The sequence below is a fragment of the Aquarana catesbeiana genome, linkage group LG13 (genome assembly GCF_042186555.1).
Source record: "Aquarana catesbeiana isolate 2022-GZ linkage group LG13, ASM4218655v1, whole genome shotgun sequence".
NCBI lineage: Eukaryota > Metazoa > Chordata > Amphibia > Anura > Ranidae > Aquarana > Aquarana catesbeiana.
The window spans coordinates 191,698,029-191,718,600 of record NC_133336.1 but is presented as its reverse complement, the minus strand read 5'-3'; the positions used below and the strand labels follow the sequence as shown (position 1 = coordinate 191,718,600).

The window sequence follows — 20,572 nt, the reverse complement described above, 5'->3', positions numbered from 1 at the left end:
CCTTAATGGAAGAATGGTGCGACCGACATATAGCATCTTCTTTTTATCACATTGAATAAAGCATTTTACTTAGAGGCACTCCTCTCTCTTTTTTTCCACATCCCAATTACAGTGCCTTGCAAAAGTATTCACCCCCCTTAGCTTTTTACCTATTTTGTTACATTACAGCCTTTAGTTCAATGTTTTTTTTTTAATCTGAATTATATGTGATGGATCAGAACACAATAGTCTAAGTTGGTGAAGTAAAATTAGAAAAATATATACATAAAACTATTTTTCTGAAATAAAAAACTGATAATTGGCATGTGCGTATGTATTCACCCCCTTTGTTATGAAGCCCATAAAAAGCTCTGGTGCAACCAATTACCTTCAGAAGTTACATATTTAGTGAAATGATGTCCACCTGTGTCTGTCATTACATATACACACCTTTTTGAAAGGCCCCAGAGGCTGCAACACCTAAGCAAGAGGCACAACTAACCAAACACTGCCATGAAGACCAAGGAACTCTCCAAACAAGTAAGGGACAATGTTGTTGAGAAGTACAAGTCAGGGTTAGGTTATAAAAAAATATCCAAATCTTTGATGATCCCTAGGAGCACCATCAAATCTATCATAACCAAATGGAAAAAACATGGCTCAACAGCAAACCTGCCAAGAGACGGCCGCACACCAAAACTCAAGGACTGGGCAAGGAGGGCATTAATCAGAGAGGCAGCACAGAGACCTAAGGTAACCCTGGAGGAGCTTCAGAGTTCCACAGCAGAGACTGGAGTATCTGTACATAGGAAGACAGTAACCCGTACGCTCCATAGAGTTGGGCTTTATGGCATTACTTTCAGCAAAAAAACAAAATGGCACGTTTTGTATGGAGGAAGGTGCTCTGGTCTGATGAGACTAAAATTGAACTTTTTGGCCATCAAAGAAAATGCTATGTCTGGTGCAAACCCAACACATCACATCAACCAAAGAACACCATCCCCACAGTGAAACATGGTGGTGGCAGCATCATGCTGTGGGGATGTTTTTCAGCAGTCGGGACTGGGAAACTGGTCAGGGTTGAGAGAAAGATGGATGGTGCTAAATACAGGGATATTCTGGAGCAAAGCTTGTACCACTCTGTGTGTGATTTGAGGCTAGGATGGAGGTTCACCTTCCAGCAGGACAATGACCCCAAACACACCGCTAAAGCAACACTTGAGTGGTTTAAGGGGAAACATGTAAATGTGTTGGAATGGCCTAGTCAAAGCCCAGACCTCAATCCAATAGAAAATCTGTGGTCAGACTTAAAGATTGCTGTTCACAAGAGCAAACCATCCAACTTGAAGGAACTGGAGCAGTTTTGCAAGGAGGAATAGGCAACAATCCCAGTGGTAAGATGTGGCAAGCTCATAGAGACTTATCCAAAGTGACTTGGAGCTGTGATAGCCGCAAAAGGTGGATCTACAAAGTATTGACTTTAGGGGGGTGAATAGTTATGCACATTGATTTTTTCTGTTATTTTGTCCTATTTGTTGTTTGCTTCACAATAAAAAAAAAAAAAAAAAAATCATCTTCAAAGTTGTAGGCATGTTCTGTAAATTAAATGATGCAAATCCTCAAACAAACCATGTTAATTCCAGGTTGTGAGGCAACAAAACACGAAAAATGCCAAGGGGGTGAATACTTTTGCAAGGCACTGTACAAGTGAAAGGGTTCCCCCTTGCGTCCCAACTATGACCCAACTGGTAATTTCGAACAGTCACAGTATTAAAAAGCAGAAAAGCAAGAAATATTGAACAATATATATATATAAAAAATATTAATTTTATTTAAACAATGAATAAAAGGTCTATATATATTCACAACAAAGGTGGCTGGTGAACATGTAGGTCAACATAACATAGCAATTGAGATGTAATACTCATAGGTCCAGGACTATTATGATGTTGCCACCAGAGCAGATATCCAAGGGCTACACTTTTAGTGCCATAACCCCCCCCACACACACACACACACAACTGTGACCCCCCCGCAGTGCCATCAAACCCCCACCCCTCCCCAAAACTGTATCCCCTGTGGAGCCATAACCCTCCACAACTGTGTCCCTTTCAGTTCCATCAAGCCCCCCTCAACTGTGTCCCCTTCAGAGCCATCACTCCCAATACAACTGTGTTCCCTTCAGAGCAAACAACTCCACCCCCCAACAACATTTGTTTCCTCCCTATCAGTCTCTCTGTACTTTACCGCTGTACAGCGGGCCTTAAGTGCGGACCTTCTGCACCTCCCGATCTCAGCTCCTGCGCTGCTGTTACACAGGCACGCTGTATGCAAAATTACAGCACTAAAGTATACTGAATGAACCACTGGGGCGGGAGCAGCCAAGGAGGTGCAGCTGTTCTACACTAAAATACCTCATTGGTTGAGGGCGGGTGCCAGGAGGTGCAGGACTTGTGCTGCATACTGCTGGGGGTGAGTATACATCACAGGTTTCGCAACTTGACAAAGCTTTGTCAGGCAGCGAGCCTGATGACTCTATCTGCGGGTCGGTAAAAACGTCCTAGCTGGCTGGATGTGGCCCGTGGGCTGTACTTTGGAGATCTCTGGCGCAGTAGTATGAAAATTCCATAATTTATTAAGATAACAAAACTACTCACATAAGGCAGGTAGAAAATCACATGTAAAACAGATAAGCACAATCAGCACGCTGGCAGGCATGATTATGTCACCGCTGTAGCTTCACCCGAAGCCTTTCATCCAATAGGACGTCATCCAGGGGTATAGGAGTCACACCAAGTCTTATACCCCTGGATGACGTCCTATTGGATGATACGCAAGTCTTCACAGTCTCCTAGCTCTTCCCATGAACTGCAGGATAAGGGGTCTTCTCAGTCTCTGGCTCTTCCCATCAGCTGCAGGGTAACAAGTCTCCTAGCTATTCGCATTAGCTGTGGGCTAACAAGTCTGATCACACACACCCTAGCTTGACTGGTCCTCAGTGCAAGAGACACCTTATTTAAACCTCATCTGCCTATGCCTCTGTAAGATAAAAATACAATTTTGCATTGACTTTCTCTTTTATTTTTTTAGTGATCATTTTGGACAAAGCAGGTAAGTGATGCTCCTTGACTTAAAATAGATCAATAATGACATGACTGACAGACATATTTTAAAACATGGCAACTGTATAATTTTATCCAGTCTCTTATATTAGAAATGTCACTGTGTTTCAGGAGTTTAAAGGGTCCCCGTTTATTGGGCTTGCTCAGCAGCACCTGGAGCAATCATACTAACTACCCCTTTAGGATCCTACCAATGTTATCAGTCCAGTGCCTGTTTTGTTCATTAGTACTAAGCTCTGATGAAAGATTACACATTGGCTTTTGATGACATAGGAGTCTGAATAAAATTTAATCTCAACTTTATATGTTCTGTTTTTTACCCTTTGCATATAGACATATGGAGCTTTTTTTTGTGAATTCTTTATTTAAGAAGTATAGTATTCAACAGACCGTACAAAAAAAGTGTCATTAGAAAATATACAACCAACTGTAGAAGGCATCAATTCCATAAAGGTAATGAGGTAGATTGCTGCAGAAACAGGCAAGTAAAGAAGTGGGGTAAAAAAAATCACTCAGCTGCTAGAGTGAAGAGAACAATAGTCATAATGTTGAGCATACGAAGAGCTCTGTAACTTAAGCGCCTCCAGCACATGGCCGTAACCATGATATGGGCAGGATACATTTTCAATTTTACTTGGAATATAGCAGAAGTATGACGTAAGAATTTGAGGCAGTAGACAGGGTTGTGGTAGGGTGAGGGAGGGGGAGAAAGAAAAGGGGGGGGGGGCTGGGAGATAGGGGGGTGATGGGGTTGGGACAGGGGGTAAAGGGAGAAGGGGAAGTCTCATGTTGGCACAATAGGATGGAGATCGAAAAGCAGTGAGTGGGTGTCAAGAAGACACTTGCTCTCATCTGAGTAAATAGCCATATTTCAATGGAGCCAAATTTTGGAGTACTGTTCATATTTGTTTTGAGCAGAAAGTGTTTGGTCTTCCATCTGATTTATTTCCTACACCGTATGAAGCCATAGTAAGATAGAAGGTTAAGGGTCTTTCCACTTTAATGAAATTCCAAACTTTAAGGTGTTAGGAAGGTGGCGTAAGACAGATTTCTTATAGGTCTTGACAGGGATGTCCGAAAGATCTAGAAGAAAGGACAACGAATGCGCAGGGACCATATACTCTGTGGCCACAAGGAAGCATGTATGCAATAACGATAGCGCATGACACCATCAGGTCAAGATCTTACAATGATTTTTCTGTATACATGTACAGATAGACGATTTCAGCGCAAAGTGGACAACAGTTCTGCTTTGATCTGCTGTAAATTTTCTATCTAATTCATTTTTGTAAATAAGGCAATTTAAAGTCATCTAGTGGTAGAGCCAGGAGGAAATACATTTTAGAGAAAGAGTGTGTGGCAGAGTGCCGTGATTAGAGGCAAATTTTTCCTAAGTAGGTAATAAATGTCGAAAGCAGTTTGGAGGATCCAAACAACTGAAGAAGTGTTGAAGCTGTAAGGCTTTCCAGAAGTCCAGGCCATAGCATCCCCTTGGGGGCATTAAAAAAATGAAAAAAAAAAAACAAGCGCTGATGTGGATAGATATGTGTGATATAAATAAATTGTGCTAAAAAATATATATAAACCAATATAGTTAGTGCTATAATAAAATCAGTAAATTAAAGCTGCTATCAATATAGGGTGATCAGATAACCAAACAAATAGTACTAAGTATAAAATTGAAAAAGTCACGTGTCAGTGATGTAACGCGTGGGAGGAGCTTAGGACGTTCAGTGCTGCAATACACCTGAAGGTTAACAGCAGCTGTTTCTCTATGGGAAACTTCGTCCACAGCGGCTGACTGCAATCTGCATAGTTGAATGCTTCTAACAGACCGGGAGTTTCCGAATCATCAGCAGTATTATGGCTAAAGTGGGATGCGAGAAAAACTAAATATCCTGATACAAACGATCTAACCCAGTGAGTCAATCAATCTGGATTAAGGGAAGGAACTGTTTAATTATTTTTACTTTCCCCCACTATTTATCTCTATGTGGACATTGTAATCTGAGTGTCATTATTATTTATTTATATTCACCGTCACATCACCAATTTGAAGATTTATTTTGGCAATTTTAACACATGTATTAGCACCATAATTATTTATCTATTTTATTCACATGTATGCATTTTTTATTCCTGGATTTTAGCTTAGTCGTAGCAGCATATTGTGCACTATTTATTTAAAGCCCTTGGGGGCATTAATGTCTGTATTGTAGGCCATGTAGCCACGGGACCAGATGGAGCTTTTAAATGAAGAGAAGACCTGGGATATAAGAGACCCTTAAATTTATTTTTAACCCCTTTTTTTTAATACAACGGTAAACACAAATAGCTTTTTGTTTAAATTGGAGAGGAAGAAGCATTGTACCCACCCCAACTGCATTTCTATCTGTCCATTATGGGAACTAGTGCACTGTGTCTCTCAGGACCAGAGTGATGTTTTGAGAGGGGGCCCCATTTAATTTTTCCCAAAGCAGTGCCAGAAAAAGGACCTCTGGTGCCCAGACAGAGGATTCCAAAAGTGCCACCACCCCCACCCCTTCTCCCCCCCAGCTCTTTAATGCATTAGTGTTTTAAAAAATGGAACATACATACAAATAAAAGGGAAGGGGATGAATATTAGGAGTAAAGAAATCAGTAGGACTGATAGCTCAGTTCTGGACATGACTGGGTGGATGCAGAAGCAAGAATGGCTCTTGCCTCAGCTGTGACCTGTGACAACCCCCCCCCCCCCCCCCCCCCAGCACAGCACCAAAGACACCCTATCTCTCAGCTCATGCTCAGCAGAGCCTCAGCAGTGCTAAACTTTAACCTAATGTTTGAAGGCAATATAAAAAGAAAAAAAGAAGAAATTTCCATCATGTAATAAAATGAAACATTATTATTACCAGTTTAAAGTGGTAAAATCTAATTTGAAAAATAGATGTTTGCAGGACAGTTACACAATAATTGGCAAACATCAATAAACAGGTCCATGCTGCTCACAGGTGAGCCGGCTCCAACAGAATGATCTCCTCACTGCTGGGTGCTTGCCCTGTCGCAGCTGAAGCAATAATTAAAGGAAACTCTGGATTTGGCTGCACACCAAACTGAGATCTGAATGCCTTTATTCACATAAAACCTTGAAGAACGTGAAGAGCACTACATATACAAGCAAGGGAGGAACGGCTTACATTTTTTTCCTTACCAAGGTGAGACCGAGGGGTGAAAACAAATGAGAAAATAGGGAACAAGTGGCCACATCTTAATTTGTTCCCATTCTCATGCCCAAATCCCATCACATTGATGAGCCAATAGCAATGTATAGAGGCAGGGTTTAATGGAAAGTCCCAGCACTTGTCATAAGTCAGAAACATCCAACTGAATGGAAGGTTGGGAGTGTACTGCAGGTACACCTCTAGATGCCTGTTTTTTCTTCTTTTTTTTTCAAGTCTCTTTAAAGGAGCAATGTAACATAAGAAACTAATAAAACCAAGGGTTACCCAAGCAAAAATAACTCATAGGCAGAAAGACTTCATTTTATCTGCTGGAAAATAATTCTTAAGTTCTAACTAATAATTGTCATGTACAATGTGCTATCTTGTAGGATCTTCGGTGAGACCTGTGGTGACTTTCAAACCAAACTGGGACAAGATCTTCACAAAAGAGTCTCTAACAATGACCTGTAATGTGAGGCCACCTATTCCAGCAGATATGAGATACACCTGGTACAAGAATAATAATCCGATACACACAGCACAAAGCTATGAAATCAGAGATGCAAAACAAGATAACAGTGGAAATTACCAGTGTAAAGGCACCAACACAAACATAAGTGACCCTGTCAGACTGGATGTCAGTCATGGTAAGTAAATACAGAGTTTTACCCTCCGAGGGATTACCCATAGGAACATAAAATTTTAATTAATGTCCTTCCAATTAGTGATTTATGGTTTCACTTAGGGGTCAACATTCCCAGTAATAAGTAGATTTAAATACTTCTCGGATTCTCCACCCACAGTCTTCCTTGGATGAGTTCATTGCTCAACCATCCTGTAGACATGGTGGCATCAGAGTTGAAAATTGTTCCCAATATATGCCTCCTAGATTTGACTTTTGTTCAGAGAATCATAGAATTTACAAATCCAGTTAGTCATAACTTTGGGAAATCTTTGATTCCCTGCAGACAGTACAAATCTTAATTAATTTATTCAGAACAAATAAACAAATCAGAATTAGATGATTAGTCTGAGCTCATACTTTGTCTAAGTCAGAGTTAAAGAAGAACTTCATTAAAACAGGTTTTGACTATTTAGCAAACCCTCAAGTCAATGAATTTATTGATCAGAATTCTGCAATATACAAACTTGTATAGAGTACAGGGGTCAGGAGTATGTAGTGCACAACACAACATTTACAACATGGCAAATGGAGTACAGTGGTCAGGACATAAATGGTTAGTGGTCAGAAACATACAATTTAGGATATAGAGTATGGGGGGTTTGGACAATGCAACATCCACTATATTGTATACAGTGTAGTGGTAAGGACTATGGATTGCGGTGGTGCAGGCTCCAGAAGGCGGGACCTGCTATGTGACTCGGCCGCACTCGGCGGCGCTCGTGTGAGCAGTAAGTGCTCCCTTACACTGTTGTTTAGTGGTCTTTGATCTATATATCATATTGTTGCTAAGTGATCTTGACCCCTTTAATTGGTGACCGGTGGTTTGGGCCCCTTTTGTTGCAGGTCACTGCCCCTTGTGTTGGTGATCAGTGGTCTTTGCTGCTTGCATTGATGGACGAAGCACCCTAAATAATGCTGATAAAACACCTTTTTAACCACTTCAGGATTTGCCCCCTTAATGACCGGGCCATTTTTGCGATACAGCACTGCATCGTTTTAACTGACAATTGCACGGTCGCGTAACGCTGTGCCCAAACACAATTTGCATCCTTTTTTACACACAAATAGAGCTTTCTTTTGGTGGTATTTGATCACCTCTGCGGGTTTTATTTTTTGCGCTATAAACAAAAAAGACCAACAATTTTTGAAAAAAAAACAAACAATTGTTTTTACTATCTGCTATAATACATAACCAAAAAAAATATATAAAAAAAAAATATTCATCAGTTTAGGCAGATATGTATTCTTCTACATATTATTGGTAAAAAAAAATTGCAATAGGTGTATACTGATTGGTTTGCGCAAAAGTTATCGCGTCTACAAACTACGGGATAGATTTGGGACTTTTAATTTTTTTAATTGTTACGGTAATGGCGGCGATCTGCAACATTATGGTGGACAAATCTGACCCCAAATTACACTTTTTTGGGGAACAGTGACATTATTACATTGATCAGCGCTATAAAAATGCACCGATTAATGTAAAAATGACACTGGCAGAAAAGAGGAAGGGGTTAAGTGTGTTTCCTAGGTGTGTTTTAACTGTAGGGGGGATGGGCTTACTGGGAAATGACAGAGATCGCTGTTCCCGATCACTGGGAACAGTAGATCTCTGTCATGTCATATGGCAGAACAGGGAAGCGCCTTGTTTAAACAGGCAGTTCCCCGTTCTGCCTCTCCTCACTGTGATCGCGGGTCGCCGGCGGACACCGAGTCCGCAGTCGCACGCCCGCTATCCTCCTTGCACGGACTGAGGTACAGGTATGGTTTGCGCATGAGAGCGGACCTGCCACAGTATATCTGCGTGAGCTGGTCAGCTAGTGGTTAATTGATAAAATAGTGATAAGTAGGGCAATAAGTGTCATTTATCTTTATTTTGTCAATTAAAGGGTCTTTTATCTGTACTGTCCACTGCACTCTGAAAATATGTGGATCTTGGAAGAAAGAGATGTCTGCTTTGGTTCCACTGAGGGGCACTACATCTGAAGATCCTACTCTTGGTCTAGCAAAGCCTATGCACGGCATTATGCCATGTCATGGGCAAGGCTGGTAAAACGTGATAGTTTGAGGCAGTGGCGTCGGCGGGGGGGGGGGGGGGGGGGGCTGACAGAAGCTGAAGCCCCAAGTGGGACCCCAAAAAGACCCGGGTCTCGAGTGGGCACTGTTCTATTATTAGCTCTGAGCGCTGCCTGCCGCCGAGCGGGTACTGATCGGATCCCGAGCATCGCCGAGTGCGGCCGAGTCACATAGCAGGTCCCGCCTTCTGGAGCCTGCATCGCCTATGATGGACATCCCACTGGTTCAATGGCGGGACCGCGGGACGTGTGACGCCCATCATAGGCACTGCAGACTCTAGAAGGCGGGAATTACAATGTTGCCGCCGCGCCACATCGATCCCCGCTCGGCGCTTGGGCGGGTGGCTCTCCTCCTCTCCTCTGGCTGCCTCGCACACCATGGCAGAGCTGCAGAACATGTGAAGTCTGTCTCCTGGACAGGTAGGTCAGTGTGTGTGTGTCAGGTAGGTAGGTCAGTGCATGACAGGTAGGTAGGTCAGTGCATGTGTCAGGTAGGTCAGTGCATGTCAGGTAGGTCAGTGCATGTCAGGTAGGTTGGTCAGTGTATGTGTCAGGTAGGTAGGTCAGTGTATGGGTCAGGTAGGTAGATCAGTGTATGTGTCAGGTAGGTAGGTCAGTGTGTGTAAGGGCACTGGTAAGCCAGGCCGCAACCAGCAAGTGAGCTTACTGTAGGTAGGTCAATGTATGTGTCAGGTAGGTCAGTGTATGTGTCAGGTAGGTCAGTGTATGTCAGGTAGGTAGGTCAGTGCATGCCAGGTAGGTCAGTGCATGTCAGGTAGGTAGGTCAGTGTATGTGTCAGGTAGGTAGATCAGTGTATGTGTCAGGTAGGTAGATCAGTGTATGTGTCAGGTAGGTAGGTCAGTGCATGTGTCAGGTAGGTCAGTGCATGTGTCAGGTAGGTCAGTGCATGTCAGGTAGTTCGGTCAGTGTTTGTGTCAGGTAGGTAGATCAGTGTATGTGTCAGGTAGGTAGATCAGTGTATGTGTCAGGTAGGTAGGTTAGTGTGTGTCAGGTAGGTAGACCAGTGTATGTGTCAGGTAGGTAGGTCAGTGTATGTCAGGTAGGTAGGTCAGTGTATGTCAGGTAAGTAGATCAGTGTATGTGTCAGGTAGGTAGATCAGTGTATGTCAGGTAGGTAGATCAGTGTATGTGTCAGGTAGGTAGGTCAGTGTATGTGTCAGGTAGGTAGGTCAGTGTGTGTCAGGTAGGTAGATCAGTGTATATGTCAGGTAGGTAGATCAGTGTATGTGTCAGGTAGGTGGGTCAGTGTATGTGTCAGGTAGGTAGATCAGTGTATGTGTCAGGTAGGTAAATCAGTGTATGTGTCAGGTAGGTAAATCAGTGTATGTGTCAGGTAGGTAAATCAGTGTATGTGTCAGGTAGGTAGATCAGTGTATGTCAGGTAGGTAGATCAGTGTATGTCAGGTAGGTAGATCAGTGTATGTCAGGTAGGTAGATCAGTGTATGTGTCAGGTAGGTAGGTCAGTGTGTGTAAGGGCACTGGTAAGCCAGGCAGCAACCAGCAAGTGAGCTTACCCCCCCACCACACAACTACACAACCCCACCGCCCAGCCAAAAAACCCTACGCCACTACCCCGTGCTGGCCTTGGACTTCTGGCTGAAGCCCCTGGTCTTTTTGCCACCTAGCAACTCCCCTGGTCTGAGGGTGTAGCACAAGAATCCCCTGGGAGGTGGTGATTTATATAAAGGGCGGGATCTGCATGAAGGTGTAGAACACTCTTTAGTTATCTTTACTCTAATACAGGTTCCCTATGGTTCTGTTTTTCAGACTGGGTGATCCTGCAGGCTCCTCTCTATGTTCATGAAGGTGACGATGTGACTCTGAGATGTCACCATTATCCCGGATATCCTGGAAGACAGACTATATTTTACAAGGATAATGTCGTCATAAGGAATTGGGGATCTGATCCTCAGTTACGTATTAATAACATAAATCTGGGAGGATCCCGTGGATATAAATGTACGAAAGAGGTTTATCACTACCTCGCATATTATCAGCACAGTGGAGGAACTTCTATACCTATGAAAGGTAAGTCCTGAAAATTGATTTGGGTGGAGTGGGGCAGATTTGACCTCCTCAAGTATTCAGTATTCCCAGAGATCTTCTCTACTCCTCCAGCTTTGATTCCTAACACAGTCCTGAGGAAAAGTGAGAAAAATGAAGGTGACACAACAATGTTTATAATATATGGATATTTAACAATATATGAGCCTTTTCCCCCTAGTGCCCCGGATTGGGACAGCTATATCCATACCTCCCAACTTTTTGAGATGAGAATGAGGGACACCTATTAACAAAAGTATGTGGGCATAGGACACACCCCCTGCCACGCCCCTTAAAGGAGACTTATACAAAAAATAATTACTTAAACCCACAAGTGCTTTTTTACCACTACTATAGCTTTATACTGGCTTTTACATCTACAAATGCTGCAATTTAGAAACTGGATAAAAGATTTAGCACTGGGAAACACTTTTTAAAAGATAAACAGTGCATTTGATATACAACTATATAGATCAGACCAATATGAGGAACAAATGAGGAAGAAAGAGGGACAGAGGGACTCTATTACAAATCAGGGAGAGTCCCTCAAAATCAGAGACAGTTGCAAGCTATGGCTACATCACTTCCTGTTAGGCAACTAGAGCCAATCCTCCTGGACAGCAGATGATCTTGGGACACGTAGTCCTACAGTCAATGCATACTGTATTCCTGAGTGCTGACTGAACTACAAATACCAGAGAGCCGGCAAACAAGAAGAATTCTGGGAGAGCAGATATATTCAACTGCAAGTGTTGGGCTCGCTCTCCTGGCACAGGACTCTGAGCTGGACGCAGGTAGACTGCGATTCTCCTTGAGAGAGACAGTGGGTTTGCGGCCTGGCCTGAGGCTGCGGTACCTTCGACAGGGGATCTGCCTTGCTGGGACGCTGGTCATTACACCTGGATTGCATCGGTTCTTCTCTGCACTGGGACTGCCACTGTCCACCTTCATGCAGCCATCACTGTTCACCATGCTGACAGCCTGTCAGGTGGTTACTCTACACATCTCTGCAGACATTCAAGAGCCTGTGCAAGAACTCATTGTTCCTAGGAGGCCGTGCTATCATCAGGATTGGTGAGCGGGTGGATGCCCAACCTCTTTCTGTCATCTATCTAGAGACACTGTGTGCAGACATCTTTACACCTTAGTTACCAGACCTTTTCTTTGAGCATTACAATAGCTTATCTGTTTAACCTCATTGACTTACCAGTACTCAATAATATTTACGGCCCCACCATTGCTAGCAGAAGACAACGGATACCACCATACCAGGAACCTTCAGCATAACAGGATTCAAGCTGCAGTTTCTAGTTAAAGGGAACTCTTCCTTTAGAAGGCCATTATTAAGCAAACAAAGGTATCTACATATATTTATATATCAGTACACATCTATATAGGATTTTCTGCATGTTAGCTTGATGTCCAGTCAGTGATTATCCATGGTCACTTCGGCACGCAGCACCTGCTTTGAACCTTTCCCCCTTGACATGGCACATGAACTCTCTCTGTTGTCAAAGATGTCAAGGATGGCTGGAGAGCATCCTTGTTCCACAAATAAAGCCTCATGCCTTAAGTCCTGGGGGCATCCAGGGACTGTTAGGTCTACTTGTCTTTAGGGAAGGATGGCTGCTATAGGTTAAACTGTGCCTTGATATTTTCTCAGAACAGAATGCAAACTGGCAAGCCTTACATTATCACCTGACACGATTGGAGCAAAGATCCCTTGATAAAAGATATATATATATATATTTATATATATATATATATATATATATATATATATATATATATATATATATCAGCTAACAAAAAGGGGGGTGTCCAGGACAGGGGGCGGAACAGGGGGGGGCACAGTTATGTTTTTTATTTCCTTTTTTTTATTATTACATTTTATTTTATTTAAAGTTCAACATATCAGTTCATACAACTTTCTATTCAATAGTTCAAAAAAGGAACTACATGAATACCAAACAATCCTATACATTCTACTCCAAAAAACTGACATGCTTACCCCACCCACCTTAAGAGAAAAAAAAAAAAAACAAGGGAAAAAGAGAAAAAAAAAGGGCACCCCCCCCCGCCATCAGATCCCTCCCTCTTCAGCACCCATCCTACTTATAGTAAACTTGAGACTGTCCCGCCACCTCCCTTCCTAATGACCACCTCTTCTACTCCAAATCCTATTATCCTTAATTCTACCATTCTACCACCCCCCTATATTCCCGTGAGAAAAAAAAAATTCTTTCCGCTCTTATTCTTTACTCCGTGATCCCCATTTAGTGGCCACACTATCACACAGCTCTTATTGCATTATATATAAAAAAAATATATATATATATAACCCCCCTAGCCCAAAATGTGTACTATCACCCATCTCTTGTATATAAAAAAAAACCCTCCCTGGTCCCGGAACATGTAAGAGGCTCATAAACGGCCATGTTCTCACCCAAGTTCTTTTGCAAAAAAAAAAGTTATTTGAAATGAGACTTTAAAAAAAGGATTTTACTTTCCCTCAGCAAATAATGAATCTTCAGACTGTGGGGTATTAACTGCTGTTCTTACTAAGAATATATTAGCACTCCAGGCTCATTGGTGTAAGGAAATGTACAACGTCATTGATAGGTAGCATACTGCAGCTATGGGCAGTACCGGGACAGGGTTGTCCATCGCCCAGGGCAAAGATCCAGAATTGCGCCCCCTTCCCCCACTGTTAATACATGCGGTATCGGGGGTGTACCATCCTGCGTCCATTTTTTGCCCCTTTGCTTCGCTGAGCCCAGGGCAGCAGCCCCTCCTGCCCACCCTGTGTCCCGTCCCTGGCTATGGGCAATGTGTTTACACCTATAAAAGAAAATCAAATTTAAAAAATGCAGAGAAAGTTATATTAAGTAACGATACTCCTACTATTGAATCTGGTAAAACCTAATGATTCCTTCATGTCCTGGTGAAATAATGGAGGTTTACTGTTTAATATTTGTGTTTTATAGAAATCTTCACAACTCCAGAAATAAAAGTGACCCCATTTCCAGTAATGGAAGGAGATAATGTAACTGTGACATGTCACACAAATGTGTCTCCATACAGACCAGAAACAGAACTGCAGTTTGCTTTCCACAAAGATATGCAGAATATCCAGAGTTTTAATTCATCCAACCAATATGGCTTCCAGTCCGCTAAGAAGGAGAATTCTGGGAGATATTACCGTGAAGCGAAAACAGTTTCTGGCAGAATAATAGTGAAAAGGAGTAAAATGTTGAACATTGAATTAAATGGTAAGTATAGATTAAGAATTGACAGATATGGTGAAGTTTCAGACAACTGGTAAGGTTACTGGAGAGAAATACTTTCTGAGAGTGGCATATAGACAGCTTGTAAGTACAGAATATAGTAAATATGTAGAAAATTGACCACTGGGCAGGAATCAAAGAAGAAACACAAATTATGGAAATAAATTTAATAAAAGAAAACCTAGTGAAAAAGGACATAAGTGAGTTACTATTGCTGACCTCCTTCTGACAATGCCAGTCACCTGGCTTTCATAATAAGTGAAGCCGGATACCCCAACCTGCAGGGACATGCCCGCTGTGTATGTGATCCATCATCCAGGTGAGTCTGTATTGATGATGGGGCACAGTAAAGCTGCATTGATGGGGCACAGTGAGGCTGCATTGATGGGGTACAGTAAAGCTGCATTGAAGGGGCACAGTAAAGCTGCATTGAAGGGGCACAGTAAAGCTGCATTTGATGGGGCACAGTGAGGCTGCATTGATGGGGCATAGTAAAGCTGCATTGAAGGGGCACAGTAAAGCTGCATTGATGGGGAACAGTGAGGCTACATTGATGTGGCACAATAAAGCTGCATTGAAGGGGCTCAGTGAGGCTACACTGAAGGGGCACAGTAAAGCTGCATTGAAGGGGCACAGTAAAGCTGTATTTGATGGGGCACAGTGAGGCTGCATTGATAGGGCACAGTAAAGCTGCATTTGATGGGGCACAGTAAAGCTGCATTTGATGGGGCACAGTAAAGCTGCATTTGATGGGGCACAGTGAGGCTGCATTGATAGGGCACAGTAAAGCTGCATTGATGGGGCACAGTAAAGCTGCATTGATGTGGCACAGTAAAGCTGCATTGATGGGGCACAGTAAAGCTGCATTTGATGGGGCACAGTAAAGCTGCATTTGATGGGGCACAGTGAGGCTGCATTGACGGACACAGTGAGGCTGCATTCACGAGTACAGTGAGGCTGCATTCACGAGTACAGTGAGGCTGCATTCACGAGTACAGTGAGGCTGCATTCACGGGCACAGTGAGGCTGCATTCACAGGCACAGTGAGGCTGCGTTTTACGGGTACAGTGAGGCTGCATTCACGGGTAGTGAGGCTGCTCTCAGTGGCACAGTGAAGCTGCATTCATGGGCACAGAGGGGGCATCGATTTCCAAAAGTAGTTTCTGCACTACTTTTGGGGACCATTTCAATTGTGCACGAACCCGCACAGATTTCTGTCAAATCATCCCCAAATTCGGGCTGAAATGCCAATTTGAGCTGAACCCGCACAATTTCAAATCTGCCCTCAGTGTGAACCTGGGCTTATTCTGGGGAGTAGGTGCAAAAATTGGGGCAGGCTTGTAGGGGCCCCAGTGCATTACTTTGCCCAGGGGCCCATAGTTTTATTAAGATGGCCCTGACAACCTGTATAAATGTTCTGTATCAATGACTCCTAGCTAATTAAATAAAGAAGATCTGCTGTACATGAAACGGCAACGTCTATTTCTCAAGAAGGTTACAATGGCAGCTGCACATCTCTATAACAATTTGTTACCTTGAAACCAGTGATGAGCTGATCTGCCCCAGGTTCAGTTTGAGCAGAGTTCAGGAAACTTTCTTAGGAACCAGTGACAGTGGGAAGCTGTCATATATATGTAGCATACTCCTAGCGCAGAATGATAGGTAAATTTAGTTTTTGACTCCCTCCTCAAAGGAACAGCAATTGTTTGTTCTGGCCAGATCAGGGTTTCACAGGCTGGGAGATTGATTGCTTCCCCCTGTCTCTGCAAGAAGTTTGCTGAGCTCTGGAGCGGGAGGTTCAAATCAACCAGCTTGGATATTTATCAGGTTCCAGCCAATCCCTGAAGAGGAGTGTCCAGTAGGGGGCTGGGATGGTGGTAAAAAGTCTGAGACACTGAAGAGCAGGGTTCCTTCTCCCCAGGAGGGCTCCAGAGGTAAAGGGTTGCTGCTGTGAAGAAGTCCATGGACTGTAAAACTGGTCTAAGAGGCCTCAGAAACCCCAGGATTTCATGGACTTCGCTTATAACTAAATGCAGACCCACATAACCAGGGATCCGGCCCTGAGGAGTGCCATCACACTCACTAGGTTGTGTCCAAAGTAAGCCGGAAGGTGGCAGCTGTCCTGGGGACTTGTGAGTAGCGACCCTAAGATGATCCTTAGGACTGTGTGCTGGACAACTACATTAGATATCGATAATTGTGCACTGCGCAAGGCAACCAAATGCTCAAAATACTTGCCCCATGACCTTCAGCTATGAGGCCTTAGGACCCTTTCACACTGCAGCACATGTATTTTTAGATTGCAGCACTTTTAAAAATGCATAGCGTGTTTTACATGTGTTGCATGCAGTGCATAAGCCATGAATAGCTGGTTGTTAAGGATGCCATCGGGGCAAGCTACTTAACAACCAGCTATTCATTAGTGGTTAAGGACGCTGGCGGGTGGTTGTTAAGGAGCCCGGAACCCAGGGGGGGAAGCGGAGAAACAGCGGGCCGAACAGCAGGGTGCATCGACTCCCAGAATCTAAGTACAGGAGGCAGGGGAAGACCAGATCTGAGGGGAGAAGGCAGGGGAAGGCCAGACTGAGCTACTGGTGAGCACCAAGGGGACAGGAGGCTGTGGGGGGCACTGTTTACATCCCGGTTTATTGTAAAGGAAGCCGGCATGTGCTGGCTCCTTAACACTCAGCCTGGGTGCATTTTTGTTGCGGTTTCTATTGACTTCACCGGAAGGTGCAATCTTTGGTGCACTTTTTTTTAAAACACACCAAAGATGCAGAATGCAGGACTTTTCAAGCCGCATCGCAAACCCAGCGCAGCGATGTAAATAATCTCATAGGCTTTAAAGGCAAATCATTTTTGATGTGCTTTTGTCCCGCTGAAAAGATGCATTCCGGCACGGCAAAAGTCCATCAGTGGGAAAAGGTCCTATGACTGTTCAGTATTCACAATTACTAAACCGAAGATTGCCTGTTAAAGAAACTGGCCTCATGATCTTCAGCTATGAGGCCTTAGGCTGGGTTCACACTGGTGCGACACGACAGCCGTCCTACTTTGGATCCGACTTTGCCCTGCGACATGAAGCCGGCATGTGTCCAACTTTCAATGAACGAGGATCCGACTTGGATCCCCGCCAATGCCGGCACTGTGTTTGGTATGAATCTTTAGGGGGGAACTCCGCGCCAAATTTTAAATAAAAAACCGGCATGGGTTCCCCCTCCAGAGGCATACCAGGCCCTTGGGTCTGGTATGGACCTTGAAGGGAACCCCCTACGCCGAAAAAACGGCGTGGGGGGTCGCCCCCAATCCATACCAGACCCTTATCCGAGCACGCAGCCCGGCCGGACAGGAATGGGGGTGGGGACGAGCGAGCGCCCCCCCCCTCCTGAACCGTACCAGGCCGCATGCCCTCAACATGGGGGGTGGTGCCTTGGGGGAGGGGGGCGCGCTGCGGCCCCCCCCACCCCAAAGCACCTTGTCCCCATGTCGATGAGGACAAGGGCCTCTTCCCGACAACCCTGCCCGTTGGTTGTCGGGGTCTGCGGGCGGGGGGCTTATCGGAATCCGGGAGCCCCCTTTAATAAGGGAGCCCCCAGATCCCGGCCCCCCACCCTATGTGAATGAGTATGGGGTACAGCGTACCCCTACCCATTCACCTAGGAAAAAAGTGTCAATTTAAAAAAAACACTACACAGATTTGTAAAGCATTTTATTAGACAGCTCCGGGGGTCTTCTTCCGACTTCGGGGGTCTCTCCGGTTCTTCTCCACGCTCTCCGGATCTTCTGCCGGGCTCCTCCGCTCTCTTCTGCTCTTTTGCCGCTCTTTTGCTAAAGCGGAGGAGCCCGGTCTTCAATCTTCTGCCTTCTGCCTTCTGCCTTCTGCCTTCTGCCTTCTGCCCTCTTCTCCTGATGTTGACACGACGCTCTCTGGGGCTAGAATGCTCTCTGTGCGCTCTGCTCTGACTTATATAGGCGGTGACCCCGCCCCCTTATGCCGTCACAGTCCCTGGGCATGCTGGGACTGTGACGTTTTAGGGGGCGTGGTCATCGGGTGATGACCACGCCCCCTAAAACGTCACAGTCCCAGCATGCCCAGGGACTGTGACGGCATAAGGGGGCGGGGTCACCGCCTATATAAGTCAGAGCAGAGCGCACAGAGAGCATTCTAGCCCCAGAGAGCGTCGTGTCAACATCAGGAGAAGAGGGTAGAAGGCAGAAGGCAGAAGGCAGAAGGCAGAAGATTGAAGACCGGGCTCCTCCGCTTTAGCAAAAGAGCAGAAGAGAGCGGAGGAGCCCGGCAGAAGACACCGGAGAGCGTGGAGAAGAACCGGAGAGACCCCCGAAGTCGGAAGAAGACCCCCGGAGCTGTCTAATAAAATGCTTTACAAATCTGTGTAGTGTTTTTTTTTAAATTGACACTTTTTTCCTAGGTGAATGGGTAGGGGTACGCTGTACCCCATACTCATTCACATAGGGTGGGGGGCCGGGATCTGGGGGCTCCCTTATTAAAGGGGGCTCCCGGATTCCGATAAGCCCCCCGCCCGCAGACCCCGACAACCAACGGGCAGGGTTGTCGGGAAGAGGCCCTTGTCCTCATCGACATGGGGACAAGGTGCTTTGGGGTGGGGGGGCCGCAGCGCGCCCCCCTCCCCCAAGGCACCACCCCCCATGTTGAGGGCATGCGGCCTGGTACGGTTCAGGAGGGGGGGGGGCGCTCGCTCGTCCCCACCCCCATTCCTGTCCGGCCGGGCTGCGTGCTCGGATAAGGGTCTGGTATGGATTGGGGGGACCCCCACGCCGCTTTTTCGGCGTAGGGGGTTCCCCTCAAGTTCCATACCAGACCCAAGGGCCTGGTATGCTCTTGGAGGGGGAACCCATGCCGGATTTTTATCTAAAATTTGGCGCGGAGTTCCCCCTCAAGATCATCTGAGCACAAGTCGCGTGCCGAAGTCGGATCATGCGAGACGGCAATCCGACTTTGATCCGACTTCAATGATAGTCAATAGGCTGAAGTAGGATCAAAGTCGGACCAAAGTAGTACAGGGAGCATTTCTAAAGTCGGAACGACTTGTGTCGGACCAGTTAGGACGGCTCCCATAGGGAAACATTAAATTTCACACGTCATGCGACATGAGCTCCCAATGTCGGAGCGTTTGTCGGACCAATGTGAACCCAGCCTTAGACTGCTATGAGATTTGCCTTATGGTCTTTAGCTGTGAGGTATTAGCCTGCTCAGAAAGTCATCATAAGGTCTTCAGCTGTGAGGAGTTCAGACTCAAGGAAAAGACTGTCCTCCAACTGTTATGTGATGAACGTTTTGGAGTACCTCATGCCCCTAACCCATTTCCTGTTACAAGTTTCCTCAAGCAATAAATATCAAAAACACATCCCCTAGACCAGTGGTCATCAACCCTGTCCTCAGGGCCCACTAACAGGCCAAGTTTTATGTATTACCTTGGGGAGATGCAGACTACAATACTGCAATCACTGGGCAGCAAATGATATCACCTGTGATGTATTTCAGTTATCTTGCAAACCTGGCCTGTTAGTGGGCCCTGAGGACAGGGTTGATGACCACTGCTCTAGACTGTTTACTGAAGCCAGAGTGAATAGACTGTTGCTTGGGTGATTGGTGGCCTCTGCACTGTTTGGAAAGAACCAGTTAATAACAGCGACCCCTTTGAGGGTAGGGCTACATAGAATAGCAGTAGAAATATCACTACTAAATATGCTTTTTGGCTCATATTGAAGAGTTCCAAACAGGCAAAAGTTCAGGCATTGATCCGAATGCCTGAACAGCCAAAGTACAAACCAAACCATTTTTCAAGAAAGTCCCAACTTTTAAAAACTCTGCAATCTTGCTTGCGACCTGGTCCTGAAAAGCACCTTATGTTTAAAGTCAAAGCTTACTTTTTTGGGTTTGGATGGGGTAGGGATTTTTTGCTGTCTGCTGTTGGTGAGATTTATGTTAATTTCCTGGTCAGAAACAAGAGAGGAAAATGCTCAAAATTTGGGGAAATCCCATTGGATATACTTCCTTCATCTCCTGTTCTGGTGACATTGGTAAAACGTAGTATTTGACCCATTGGATATACTTCCTTCATCTCCTGTTCTGGTGACATTGGTAAAACGTAGTATTTGACCCATTGGATATACTT

At 44.9% G+C, this 20,572-nt stretch overlaps 1 protein-coding gene across 2 annotated transcripts in view; it reads left to right on the top strand.

Annotated features, from left to right (window-relative positions):
* LOC141117094 (high affinity immunoglobulin gamma Fc receptor I-like) overlaps window positions 1-20,572 on the top strand; it is a 102,017-nt gene that overhangs the window by 66,552 nt on the left and 14,893 nt on the right. The window contains exons 2-5 of one of the 2 annotated variants that reach the window (XM_073609702.1): window positions 3,070-3,090; window positions 6,691-6,948; window positions 10,852-11,112; window positions 14,115-14,399. The exons of the other annotated variant lie outside the window; for it this stretch is intronic. Of the exons in view, the coding sequence (XP_073465803.1) occupies window positions 3,070-3,090; window positions 6,691-6,948; window positions 10,852-11,112; window positions 14,115-14,399 (825 nt within the window). The remainder of the gene's footprint in view (window positions 1-3,069; window positions 3,091-6,690; window positions 6,949-10,851; window positions 11,113-14,114; window positions 14,400-20,572) is intronic. 2 annotated transcript variants of the gene reach the window in all.